The sequence below is a fragment of the Budorcas taxicolor genome, chromosome 4 (genome assembly GCF_023091745.1).
Source record: "Budorcas taxicolor isolate Tak-1 chromosome 4, Takin1.1, whole genome shotgun sequence".
Lineage (NCBI taxonomy): Eukaryota > Metazoa > Chordata > Mammalia > Artiodactyla > Bovidae > Budorcas > Budorcas taxicolor.
The window spans coordinates 42,939,736-42,954,527 of record NC_068913.1 but is presented as its reverse complement, the minus strand read 5'-3'; the positions used below and the strand labels follow the sequence as shown (position 1 = coordinate 42,954,527).

At 37.1% G+C, this 14,792-nt stretch overlaps 1 protein-coding gene across 1 annotated transcript in view; it reads left to right on the top strand.

Moving 5' to 3' along the window:
- Window positions 1-14,792, top strand: part of GNAI1 (G protein subunit alpha i1) — a 102,303-nt gene that overhangs the window by 67,255 nt on the left and 20,256 nt on the right. The window contains exons 2-4 of the mRNA XM_052638549.1: window positions 3,284-3,326; window positions 3,427-3,568; window positions 13,231-13,388. Of these exons, the coding sequence (XP_052494509.1) occupies window positions 3,284-3,326; window positions 3,427-3,568; window positions 13,231-13,388 (343 nt within the window). The remainder of the gene's footprint in view (window positions 1-3,283; window positions 3,327-3,426; window positions 3,569-13,230; window positions 13,389-14,792) is intronic.

Below are 14,792 nucleotides of genomic sequence, written 5' to 3'. Positions count from 1 at the left end.
TCTTAGCCTTCTCTGAGCCTCTTAGTTGTTTCACTAACAGAATGGGGGTGTCTCCACAGCTTGCCTGCTGCTGAGTCAATGTGCAGGGCCTTGGAAGCTCAGAGGTCCCTTGGAGATAGCTCTGCTGGAAACTGTTCATGGTGTGTGACTTGGGCAGACCTCTCCTGAATTAGAGAAATGTGTGAGCCATGATGCCCACAATTGTGCTTTTCATAGAGCCAAGTATACTGTTGCTGATTAATGAATAATGGGTTGTTTATCTTGGAGTTGTTTGTATTGGCAGATGCCCTCTAAAATTCAAAGGCTGTCTGTAAACGAATAATGACCTCATTGTTTATTCAGTGCCTGCTTTTCTATTTAATATGCAGCTATCTTGGAGAAATTTCTTGAATATCAAATCACAAGTAAAATGTAAGCAGTTTTTCCCCCCAGATTTCCAAATAGGCCATTTAACTGTGACTTATTCTCAGATGCTCTGATGATCTGGTTGTGTACATGTGGCTGAGGGAGAAGGGCAAGGGAACGAGGCCCAGAAGTTTGCCATCTACCACATCCATCACAGATAGCTTAAATAAATTCAGCTACATTTCTGGTTGATGGTGTGTCTAGCACAGGTTAGCTGCTGAGCTTTCAAGTGGAAAGTGTGGAAAGGGACAGGCAGCAGGGATCACAGCGGGAGTGGGTCGGGAAAGGCTGATAAAGGAGGTAGGCTCGATGGCTGATACAGCATCACTGGTGTGGCACGAGGAACACTTGGCAGGAGAAACAGTATGTTTGAAGACTTGTGGCGTCATCAGCAGTAGGCGTTCTGGGAACTGTAAGTTCAGTGATACTGGAGCATAAAGCACTGTAGGAATGGCCCTGGGAAAATGGGAATATGAGGCCCAGATAATGAAAATCCTGAGCCCCGTCTCTCTAACAGGCGTGATCGCTCCATGATGTGTAGCTCTGGCCGAAGACAGCATGAAGCTGTCACACCTTCCTTGTTCTGTGTGCTATGCTCAGATGTTCTCAGTATCTAGAGGGCTCTAATTTTATAAAGGGCTGTTTTGTGATTAATATTTTCATGTTGTGATGGCATAATTCTAGAGACTCAAATGGTGAGGAAATCGTGCATGAGTATAGAGGGTCAGGGAGAGGTTTGTTTTTTTTTTTTTTTTTTAGGAATAGTTTTGAGACTGGGTTTATGACTCAGGTGATAGGGAATATGGAAAAACATGGACAGAGATATTTCTTCCTGCATACCTTTGCATCCTTACTGCTGGCAAAGTGTGTTGGCTCTCTGTCAGTTGTTTAATAATGGTAGTTGACTATATATAATGCATGAGACATTGTTATTTTAACATAATATTTAAAAATAATTTTCATGGTTTCTTGGTACGGCTGGCTTTCTGTTTCATGAGAGGCAAAGGTTAAGATTATGATAATTGGCCAAACAGTTAAATGTCTTCCAGTGAGGGGCAAAATCTTGAATAAAATTAATTTATACTGCTTCAGTGTAAGTCATAGAAGAAGAACTTTTTTTAAGTGCTTTAGGGAATACATAAAAACAACAATGAAAGCATTTTTTTTCAGTTGAGTTTTAAGTATTATGGTGTAATAAATATTTGGACTTATTTTTAAGAAATTTTCGGTATTTTGGAAACCAATAAAGACCATTTTGATGTAAAATTTAGTCACAGATGTTAAAAAAAATGGTTGCCAGGGTAAAAGGGGGTAGACTGGGGTTGATATATATGTGTATATATATATATATGCACACTACTATATATATAATTGATAACTGATAAGGGCCTACTATATAGCACAGGAAACTATACTCAATACTCTGTAATGATCCTATATGGGAAAATATATTTTTCATATATGTGTGTGTATAACTGATTTACTTTGCTATACAGCAGAAAGTAATACAGCAATGTAAATGAACTATAAGTTCAGTTCAGCTCAGTCGCTCAGTCGTGTCCAACTCTTTGTGACCCCATGAATCGCAGCACGCCAGGCCTCCCTGTCCATCACCAACTCCCGGAGTTCACTCAGACTCACATCCATCGAGTCAGTGATGCCATCCAGCCATCTCATCCTCTGTCGTCCCCTTTTCCTGCCTTCAATCTTTCCCAGCATCAGGGTCTTTTCCAGTGAGTCAGCTCTTCGCGTGAGGTGGCCAAAGTATTGGAGTTTAAGCCTCAGCATCAGTCCTTCCAGTGAACACCCAGGACTGGTCTCCTTTAGGATAGACTGGTTGGATCTCCCTGCAGTCCAAGGGACTCGCAAGAGTCTTCTCCAACACCACAGTTCAAAAACATCAATTCTTCGGCGCTCAGCTTTCTTCACAGTCCAGCTCTCACATCCATACATAACCACTGGAAAAACCATAGCCTTGACTAGATGGACCTTTGTTGGCAAAGTAATATCTCTGCTTTTTAATATGCTGTCTAGGTTGGTCATAACTTTTCTTCCAAGGAGTAAGCATCTTTTAATTTCATGGCTGCAGTCACCATCTGCAGTGATTTTGGAGCTCAAAAAAACAAAGTCTGACACTTGAGTTTTAAGCTCACTTTTTCACTCTCTTCTTTCACTTTCATCAAAAGGCTCTTTAGTTCTTCTCCATTTTCTGCCATAAGGGTGGTGTCATCTGCATATCTGGGGTTACTGATATTTCTCCCGGCAATCTTGATGCCAGCTTATGCTTCTTCCAGCCCAGCATTTCTCATGATGTACTCTGCATAGAAGTTAAATAAGCAGGGGGACAATATACAGCTTTGACGTACTCCTTTTCGTATTTGGAACCAGTCTGTTGTTCCATGTCCAGTTCTAACTGTTGCTTCCTGACCTGCTTACAGGTTTCTCAAGAGGCAGGTCAGGTGGTCTGGTATTCCCATCTCTTTCAGAATGTTCCACAGTTTGTTGTGATCCACACAGTTAAAGGCTTTGGCATAGTCAATAAAGCAGAAATAGGTGTTTTTTTCTGGAACTCTCTTGCTTTTTCCATGATCCAGCGGATGTTGGCAACTTGATCTCTGGTTCCTCTGCCTTTTCTAAAACCAGCTTGAACATCTGGAAGTCATGGTTCACGTATTGCTGAAGCCTAGCTTGGAGATTTTGAGCATTAGTTTACTAGCATGTGAGATGAGTGCAATTGTGCTGTAGTTTGAACTATAACTCCAATTTAAAAAAACGTTTTTAAAAAAATTCAACTGTTAGAATGTGTGTGTTTGGGAGTTGGATATACATAAGTGATAAAACTAGAAATCCCTTAATTATTTTATTTCACATTTTTTAGGTGCTGGTGAATCTGGGAAAAGTACAATTGTGAAGCAAATGAAGTAAGTAGATTTAAAACTTTTTTTTTTTTTTTGATGTTATTTAAGTATACCATTCCCTCAAAGGAAGTAAGTATTCTTTTTTTTCCTTTTGTCTCCTTAGAATTATCCACGAAGCTGGTTATTCAGAAGAGGAATGTAAGCAGTACAAAGCAGTGGTCTACAGTAACACCATCCAGTCAATTATCGCTATCATTAGGGCCATGGGGAGATTGAAGATTGACTTCGGTGACTCGGCCCGGGCGGTAAGTTACTAAAGTCCTTGCAGCAGACCAGAAGAGTAAAAAAAAAGAAAGCTTACATGATAACACCATACTGTATTTATCAGCTGTCTCAGGACCAGAAGAATAGTAGTGAGTGAAGTAGGTCAGAAGCTTTAGGAGTAGAGTAAGAATACACAGATTTCATAATCTTCCCGTGTAGCCAGGATGCTTTCCTTATCCATCAGATGGTTTGGACCACTCAGTAACCATTACAGTGTTTTCTGTATAACACAGTATACTGACTTCCTCTGAATCGCCATCATGGTTTTGAGTAGTTACTACCGAGTTCAGTAAACTGCCTACACTGGCATTCTTCAGAATTTGTTTATGTGATTTGGAATGCTGAAATGATCTAAATATTTGTGTTCATGCCCAGACTAAAAAGCAGTCTAGTCTCAGATGATGAAAACAGTATAAAGTTTGCTTATCTTTGGAATCAGAAAATACTTGCCATTAGAAAACATCTTTCAGAATTTCAGAGCTAGAAGGACAAGGACCTTAGGAGACACGCTAGTTCCATCACTTCGTTTTGGCAGTAAAGGAACTGGAAACCAGGACATCCCATGATAGGAAAGATTGCCCCAGGGTGGTGAGCAAGGCAGTGTGCCTGTGCTTCCTTATGTGACCCAGTATGTAACTTGTTTGCAGTTTGATTGGAAACAGCCCCAGCCTGGCCCATCTATTACATTTTCCTCTTTTCTCCCCAGTCCTGGGTAGCTTGCTTAATCTGCTTTAAGTTTTTTTAATTTGTGTATGGTTTCTTCTTCACTCATTCTTTTTTTTAAATAACATGGTAAAACTTGATGTTTCTAGAAACCTTTAAGTAAGTCTCTAGATTAGTTTTTAATATTTTGGTACAAAGTAGATGTATATTATTACTACTGTTACTACTACTACCCCCTTTTATAGTTTTTATTTTTATGTGTTCAATATGTGTTATCTCCCTAATAATACTATAAAGACTGTTTTGTATAGAGACCATAACTTTTTATCTTCTCACATCTGCCAGGTTTTTAATTTTATATACAGGCTCAATTTGTACTTAATAGGAAAAAAAAATGAATGAAAGCATCATTAGAAAACATATATTGGGGAAATCTGTAAAAATTTATTTTGTATAATAAGTCACTAAAATTTCTTTATAAGTTGTGGGGCATATTAATTTACTAAGCTTTTCTTTTTAAATAAGGAATATTTTCAAAGACTTCAAGATCATTTTTAATAATAATTCATAGCATTCTTCTAACTTATCTTTTCTGAAACAGCATTTGATCATATCCAGACAATTTTTGCCTTATCTCCTATCCATTCAGGCTGTAACTTATTCATTTATCATTATTCATTCAGGAAATGTTTCTGAGCTCTTAGTCATACACAAGAGAGCTACCCTAAGATAAGGAATTGAATAAATTGTACTTTACATTAATTCCAATTCACATGCACAGTATTATGCATTCAGATCTTACATGTGATTATTAAAGAGAAAGGTTTTGTAGCCTCCATTGTGTGAGGTAATGAAGGGTCAATGCAAGCTGCTTTTTTATGAGGTCTTTTTATTTTCATATTTTTCTCAAGAAATATTTTCATTTTCTGTCCTCTGGGGGGAGATTTGGGCTTAATTTCAGGACTGACTGGGCTTCCCTGGTGACTCAGCTGATAAAAAATCGGCCTGTAGGGCAGGAGACCTGGGTTTGATCCCTGGGTTGGGAAGATCTGGGAAGGGCTACCCTCTGCAATATTCTGGCCTGGACAATTCAATGGACTGTATATATAGTCCATGGGATGGCAAAGAGTTGGACACGGCTGAGCAACTTTCAGAGACTTTGTTTCAGGACTGACTGGGAATAACTGCTCCCTCACACAAGGTTTTTTTTTTTTTAACTGGTTTTCTGATGCTTTGGAATCTACATGAGGGCCTGCCGTGGTCAGTTCTGTTTCACCCACTCTTTCTAGACTCTCTAGCTGTATCCTAGTAACTTACTTTCTTCCTTCCTTCTGCCTGTTACCTCTGCTAATGTTAGCCACTGTCACTCTTTCGCACAAATGTCTTCAGGCTGTCTCATTGGTTTTGAGTGGTCTCCTCCATGTCTTTGCAGCCTTGCCTCTATGCAAGTTTTAAAATACTGTGAGGCTCTGGAAATAGTGCTCAGGAATACAAAGAGGAATTAAAGACAGCTTGGACTTTGAGCTTGATAATTGGAGCATGTGTTAAGAGTTTTCTAGACCAAAACAAGGGGAAAAAGCATTCTAGAAAGAAGAAACTGTATAGTGAAAGGCTGCATATGTTTCTTTTTCTAAGGTATCAATTCTTGGAAGTGTTAGCCTTAAGTTGAAGGATAACCAGATATTTAAGTGTGAAGGTACTATAGTTTTTTCTGTTCTCAGAAAAAACACAAAGTGAATAATCTCTTCTAGCAACTGTGCATCAGTGTCAGCTCAGCCTCATTAACTTAGATATGTCAACATTTGAATTATTTAGTATCTTTTTTGGTACGTTTATTTGGCTTTACTGGGTTTTTAGTTGTAGCGTGTGGGATCTAGCTCCCTGACTAGGGATCAAACGCAAGCCCCCTGCTTTAGGAGCCAAGGAATCTTAGCCAGTGGACTGACCACCAGGGATTGTTCCGAATTTGTTAATATCTTAGTGAAAAATTACTCTCTTTTTTTCTTTACTGGCTTTTATTTTCTTGGTTTTTACTGAGGTTGAGAATCTTTCTTTTTCTATCTCTTCGTAGTATTGAACTTAGTATTTGGACTCGTCGTAGTAGTCTTTACTCAGTTCTGTTTAATACCTTGTCCTTTTTCACATTAAGTCTCTTAGAATATTATTCAGGATATTTCTTTTATTGTCTTAAAACAGTATTTTTCTTACGTTAGAAGTCGTTTCCTTCAGGCAATTCTGACTTCTGTGTTTTGTGCCTTTAGATGTTCTTCATCTTAAAATTATTTTTAAAAACATATCTTCTTTTTCTAGAATAACATGTCCACTCATCTGGAAATGTTATTTGTGTCTCCTGCTAGGTGGAATCTAAGTATGTTTTATAATTTGGTCATCTCTTGCCTTACAAACCATGTATTAAGTAGTCTGTTCCTGAGTGACTTGAAAATGCTACCCTTAGCATTCTGTTGAGTGTTTTTAGACTCCGTTTTTGGTTTTATTTTTCCTCACTGATATATTCTTTTTTCCCCAGCTCAGTCACATTTTCATCATAAGATGGAAATAATAATAACATCTACCTTTGAGGGTTGTGAGGAATAATGACAAGACTTTACCACATGCCTTGGTCATAAGAGATTTCAATAAATGTTTATTACTGCTACTGTCATTTATAATGACTATACTACTATTATAATTTTTGTCAGAGTAACATTTAGTTTCTCTTGATTTATAGGACATGGGTATTTGCTAGGGTGAGTGCATCCATTCCACTATTTTTTAACCAAAATATCAAGGCTACGATCCATTTCTCTTCCAGATGAACTCAGGAATCATTGTAATTCCCCACATCCCTATTGAAACGAAAAAGCCTATCAGTGTCTTAACTGGAATTATATTTTAATATGTAGGGTAACTGAGTGAGTGAGAACTGATGACAAAATGTATTTTAAATTTTAAGAGATGGTGACTCATTTGCTGTGGTTTGCTTCATATTTGGCAGCTAGTGAATTTGCAAAGCAGATTACACATTAGTTATTTAAAATGAGAGGAAACAAAATTGTTTTCAAGGCTGGCATAGAGCAATCAAATTTTGTACCTAATATACTTTCAGAACTCTCATAATGAGTGTAGTTAATCTGTGGATGACAATACTGATAAATTAGATTATTTTGTTTTTAATAATGTGCAGTTAGGGAAGCCTTGAATAGGGGCCTGTAAACATGTCTTAGGCACTGCACACAAGCATGTACACAAGTGAGCACAGAGGTAGGGGAAGTAATTAGACAGACTTGCAGCAATTGACAAGTTAATAAAAATGTATTATGTCATTTAATTAATTTCCAGTAGAATTAGTATTAAAATGTTAGAAACAAAAGAAGATAAAACACAGGGCTGATCTTTCATCCAAGAAAGCTTGAGAAGTACTTCCGTAGAATAAGCTGGGCTATAAGGAACAGAAATCCTTGCCTTAAATTGACTTAAGCTCCCTTTCTCCCCCAAGCCTCAGCATGCTCCTGCACTGCTGCTGCTGCTGCTGCTGCTGCTAAGTCGCTTCAGTCGTGTCCAACTCTGTGCAACCCCATAGACAGTAGCTCTCCAGGCTTCTCTGTCCCTGGGGTTCTCCAGGCAAGAATACTGGAATGGGCTCCTGCACTGTGGCCACTTTCCTCTTCCTCTGATTTTTAAATTTATTTAATTAGTTAGTTGCATTATATCTGTCTGCCAGATTTGCCAGATTGCTTTTGAGAAAGGCTGTATCAGTGTACTTTCCTAGCAGCAGCGCTGTTTCTTAGCAGTCTCAGTAGCCAAAATCTTGCAGTCTTAAATTTTAAAAATATTGGCTAATTTAAGTCTTACTTCAATTTAATTTGCCTTTTCAATTTTTAATACAACTATGCATTTTTCCATATCTTCATTGACTCTTTTTCTCTACGTTTGTCACCTATTTTATCCTGTATTCATTTATTGATTAGAGTATTGGTGTTTTGATTAATCTCTTTGCTTGTTTGTATATATATGGGATTCCCAGGTGGCTCATTGGTAAAGACTCTGCCCTGCCAAGCAGAAGATGTGGGTTCAGACCCTGGGTCTGGAAGGTTCCATGGAGAAGGAAATGGCAACCTACTCCAGTATTCTTGCCTGGGAAATCCATGAACAGAGGGGCCTGGCGGGCTACAGTCCATGGGGTCATAAAGAATGGACACAACTTAGCCAGTAAACAACAACAAATGTACATATACAGTAACTCTTGGTCCACTAATGCATACTTCTCTCACATTTGGCTTACTGCCTTTCATCTTAGGTTTTCATTTTTTAAAAAATCCCCTATTATTTATTCCATTATGTTTAAATTTAGATAGTCTTCTCTCAACCAAAGGTTTACTGAATATTTATGATATTTTAAGAGTTTTTTTAGGGAGTAGATTTCAGCATTGTTTCTATGCTAGATCCTCAAATCCCTCTGAAACTTTGCTGTATGCATGGAATAAGGATGGAATAAGGATCTACACTATTTTTTTTCCTCTTCAGATGGCTATCTAAATATTCACAAGTGTTTTTTAAGTAATTGCATTCTTTCCTGATTTATCTTGCCAACTTTACCATATAAGTTCAGATTTGGGACTCCCCACCCCTATTGATCTTAATACCAGATGTTCTACATATTGTAGACTTTTAATATCTGATAATTTCAGCCCTCTGTCCCCAGTATTCTTTTTCAAAATGTTTCTAGGTATTTCTGCTTGTTATTTTCCCAGATCAGTATTTGAGTTATTTATAGTAGTAGTCTGGTTTATATTTGAGAACCAGGATGATGAAGAAGTTATATTGTTTTTGAGTCTGAGAAATAATGATTTATATATGTGGAAAGTGATACTTACCTTAATTTGAAATATATTATGTCCCTCCAGCACAGTATTTTTCTACTTTACTCAATTCATGTATCATTCATTACATATTTAACTGTCTTTTGACAGTAGGTTCTATTGTCCATACAAAGAACACTTAAATATTTATTTTATTGATTTAATATTTTAAGATACATACATTTGTAAAATTAATAAATACATGTTATATTTGTGTAATATATTGTAATTTCTTTTTTTGACTTAATGAAGCTCATGCTTACTGCAATTTAGTCAAGTTTTGCCATCTGCAATTTAAAATTAGATTATTTTATTTTTAGCACACCCTCCCCCCATTTCCTTGTCTCAGTCATTTTTACTTTAGTTACAGTTCTGTTTTTAGAGGGGGAAAAAAAAAGTTTTATGTTTATTTTTTAATCAAAGCAATTCTTTAATGTCTGGGATTAGCACCAGGAGCTGTGGAGAGGTGATTTCACTAACATTCTCAGTATTTCCTATTGAGTACACTAACTTTGGTAAAAGCTGTATAGTCGTTTTAAATTTATAGGAGTGATTTATGCTATAGAAATGTGGTAGATTAAATATAGGAGCATTTCTCATTGTATGTGGTGTTCAGTGTTGTTAACTAATATTATTAATGAAAATAATTATTCAAAACCATTGAAACAAAGGATTTCTATGTGTATATCCATCATGACATCAATATATTGATATTTTCCCTGCAGCCAAAATTTTGAAGGTGTCACAGTTTTTTAACACTCCTTGAGCATATTATTTAGCCTCTATCGTAAAGGGCTTTCTGATGATTTCTGTTTAAACTCTCCTTCTGATTCATAAATTCTGTCTGCTAGATCACAGTAAGCAATCATGTAGCCTTTGCTTAAAATTTCAGTCTCTCCCTCTCCCTCCATTTCTTGTTTTTTAGGTGGCTTTGGTTGTTAAAAAGTGCTTTTATTGAATTGAAATCTGCTCTCCTTTGCCCTAAGAATTCTTTTTCTGCTCTGTGTCTAAGCACAAAGTCTACTTCTTCCCTTTAATGAACCTTGATATATCAGAAATCAGAAAACAGCCGTATGTATTGTCGCTGAGTAACAGGTGCTCGCTCATCGTCAGTGTGGGAAAAGAGGCTATTATGCGTCTCTTGACATGATAGCAGATAGCATTTCTTATCTCTTTTCTGAGTTCCCCAAATGCCTAGTTTGTATGAGCTAGAACTTCCATTCTTCAAACCATCTTATTTGCATTTAGTTCTTAGTCATTTAAAAACATACTAACTTGGCTACATTCACAGATTTTTTTCTTGATACTTGCAAGTAATTGCCTGATAAGTAAATTTCCTCTTAACTTCACAAACAAGAGTCCTTACAAGCTGTTTTACTTACCTATAGCCCTTCAGTAATACCTATCAGTTTTCTACTCTGCATCACATTGTTTCGGTGCACTTGAGTTTTTCTTTCTTAAATGTTCTTAGTAATGTCACTACCTTAGTCGTGTCCGACTCTTTGCAACACTGTGGACTGTAGCCCACCAGGCTCCTATGTCCATGGAATTCTCTAGGCAAGAATGCTGGAGTGGGTTGCCATGCCTTTCTCCAGGGGATGTTCCCTACCTGGGGCTCTAACCTGGTCTCCTACATTGCAGGCAGATTCTTTACCATCTGAGCTACAGGGAAGCCCTAAATGTTCTTAAATAACATTCTAGTGAATCTTGAAAATACTTCAGTTGATGATAAGACTTGTCATCATTCTGCAATTTTCAAATGTGTCTTATCTTAGGTGGTGGCTACTTAGTAACTATTGACTAATATGTGTGATTGGGTGAGGTGACTAATTACCTGTGGAACTCCAAATAAATTGCACAGTCTTTCTGTGCATCGGATTCTTTTTATATAAAACCTAAAGTAAGAATAATTTTAAAAGTACCTTCCAGCTTATATTTATTCCTTAAAGCTCATCTGTAGACATCTGAATATCCTGCTAATGACGTGGGAGTATTCCAATTTATTTATTAAGGAAAAGAGACTTCTTAACATTTTTGTGAAGAGAAGACATTTTTGAATACTACAGAGGGAATACAGTTTATAAATAGAGTTTCCACAGTTTCCCAAGTCTTTTCTTCAGGCTTCTTGCCTGGTAAGTTTGAAGAGAATGTGATCTTATGACCCATACCAGTGGGCATTAGTCTTTTCTATCAAAAAATTTTATGGAAATTGAATAAATACATCATAATGAAAGCTCATTTAAGTGAAAAGCACTTTTCTAAAATGGATAGAGAAAAGTATGTTTGATGTCACTTAGTTAAAAATAAAAATGACCAAATTTAGAAATTTCTTATATGTAAGTCATTATTTGGAAAACTGAGTAACTAGTTACTGGAATAAGGTAAATGGTGCTAAGAACGACTTGAAATCGTGTTTTGTTGGAGTTTATTAAGGATCTTGTACACGTGTTACTTGCTTGCATGCATTTCTCCTGTGATTTACTAAAAAGGGAAACATATGCTTGAATAATATGTTCCCATGCTGAGTGACTTAATTATTTTCTCATGATGGGTTCCATCTGAAAAGAAAATGTTTCTCAAATTGGCAGTAGAATGAATTTATATTGTCAGTTGGTACCCGCTGCTAGCCTGTGTCACCAAATGCTTCCCTTCTGTACACCGTATCCTGAGATGTGCCATCACTTTGTAAAGAGCTACTACACCAGGCTGGAAAGATGCCCCTAGAGAAAAGTTAGGAACGGTCTACCCAGCTAACATAAGCTGCAAATCCCAGCCCAACAATCTTTGTGACGATGGTATCCTCACATCTCCCTTCTTTTGTGTTAACCATGTGATTACCCGAAGACTAGAGTTGTGTTGTAGAGCACTGTTACCACTACCTGTTTGTGGCTATTGAGTGTGTGAAATGTGCCTGATCGGAATTGGGATGTGCTGTCTGTATAAAAGAAATACCAAGTTTCAAAGAGTAAATATCTAAGTTTATATTGGTTAAATGTTGAAATATATTTTATATACAGGTGATATAAAGTATTGTGGAAATGAATTTTACTTTTTTTTTTTACACTTTTTAAAATGTGCTGTTAGAAAATTTAGAATTCCATCAGTGGTTTAAATCTCTTGGACAATCCTGACTTAGTGGGTTTTATTACCTATAGATCAGAATAACTAACTGTTGTAGACTCTGGGCTTCCCAGGTGGCGCTAGTGGTAGAGAACCTGCCTGTCAATGTAGAACAGATAAGAGATGGGGGTTTGATCCCTGGGTTGGGAAGATCCGCTGGAGGAGGGCATGGCCACCCACTCCAGTATTCTTGCCTGGAGAATCTCATTGACAGAGGAGCCTTATGGGCTACGGTCCATGGGGTTGCAGAGTTGGACACGACTGAAGCGACTTAGCACACATGCGTTGTAGGCTCAGCACTTAAGCAGAATTTAATTTTATGTGCAGTATTCCTCCTTTTAAAAACTTTTGCATGCTATCTTCTGTATGCATCATGAATTATTTCTACTTCAGAGCTGTGTTTGTTTCCTATGCTTGGATTAGCAAACACCTATCCCCACTTCTGGACCCACTGATGTTAATGTATACACACTTTAAGGTATTCTGAAATCTCAGACTATTCTGTGGAACTATTCTTGCTTTATTCCACATTACTTATTCCTTATCTGAGTTTATTATGCCTCTACAAAGTATATCACAGAGCTGACAATTCAATTCTGAAAATAACTTCTAATGGTGTCATGTGTTTTTTAGATTAGAAAACATTTTGGTGATGGGAGGCAAAGAATACAATCTTCTGTTTGGTCACAAGTGATCATCTTCCATGCATGGCTGACTGTCAGTGGGTAGTTGGTTAATATATTCCCTCATGAGCTGTCTCGTCATTTGAGCTTTCTGGTGCCTTGATAGCTGTTACTGATATCACAAAACATGGACACATGACTTAAGATTGTGCTTTTTTGATTAAGCCAATTTTTAAAGTGGTATTTTAGGGAAATCCAAGTTATGACACCAATAGACAGCATAAAGGTAATTCATGATTGTACCTTTTGTAATCAACAATGTATTTTATCTGTAGTGTCTTTTTACTTTTTAAATAAAAATGGCCTTTGAATGTTCAGGATGATGCCCGCCAACTCTTTGTGCTTGCTGGTGCTGCAGAGGAAGGTTTTATGACTGCAGAACTTGCTGGAGTTATAAAGAGACTGTGGAAAGACAGTGGTGTACAAGCCTGCTTCAACAGATCCCGAGAGTACCAGCTTAATGATTCTGCAGCATAGTAAGTAATCATAACTTCATGATCATGAATATTACTTGCAAGTCAAATATACCTCCAAGTCAGTTTTAATGCAGAATTGGCTGACACATTCTTGTACAATTCAAGGTATTCAAGATGACAATATTTGAACACTTTTTCTGTGTGTGTGTGTGTGTGTGTTTGCAGGTAGCAAGGCTCATATTTCTTTTGTGTTCAGAAATTGTCTCAGGGGACTCATGCTTATGTAACTAACTCTAATCATGCGGCATGGAACTGTTTCCAGTATACTTCCAAGAAAGTATTTGGGATTTCCCAAAGTTTACTCTGAATTTGGGTAGACCTCTAGTTTGCCTGGGACCAGCCAAAGGGAAGGGTAACTAATGTGAGTGCTCTTCATTTACTAACATGCCTGGGAAGTCACTTGTCCAGTGACAGGCACCTTGAGTCACAGGCAGCCTGTTTGAAGGGGTGTACAGTGATAGCATCAAGATATTCTTATTGATGAAAATAAAGGAGCTGTAAACTTAACAGTTGTCAAGTATATGTGCTGTGTTGCATTAGACATTGTTTATATTAATAGATATCAAACTGCAGTTTTTAGAAGAAAAATTTGCCCCAATTTTCTAGGTGGTGGCCTCAGAAAGTCTATAAAGTAAGTTTTGATAAAACCTAGTCAGGGAGTTTTCTGTTTGGTGATCTGCATAGGGAAAAAAAAATCAAGAATTTATTTCCATTATTTGGCACACATACTCAGCAATGTCAAAGATGATACTCTGAGTAGAAACAAGTGCCTTATGCTTATTTATTTTCCAAAGTTAGTTTTCTTGACAGAGGTCTTGGCTCTCAGGGTAGAAGATGCCAAGTATTAGAAGGTCTCATTTTGCTTTTCACTTTGCCACAGTGAAAAGCAAATGGGTGTGGCTGCTGAGAACCTAATTGTAGTATCGTCATGTGTTGCACGTCAGTATACTCGGCATTACGTTAATGATTTAGTGTGAGTGAAGAAGTAATACGATATATTGTGTAATCTGTCATAGTTTTTATGGCGCTATATTTTTTAACATGTATTTTTAGTGTTTTACAAGTGTATAAGCCATATGTATTACTACATGGGTATAACATCTTATTGACATGTAGTTCATCTCTCCATCTGGTGTCCTGACTTTTTACAAGGAAATATTCTTTGACTCAGTGGGTAGGCCTTTGTCTCCATGCTGTGTACTCATGATCTGCGGTATTATTTTTCCCTAGCTCTCACAGATTTACATGTATTTTGAGGTAATATTATTTATACTTAACATTGAGGACTATTTGATTTACTTTTTTAAATCTGTGCCTCAGTAAGGTCTGTTTGCCCAGTATTCTATCTCCATTACCTGATACATAGTCATCACACAATATGCCCTTATATTAATAAACCAAACT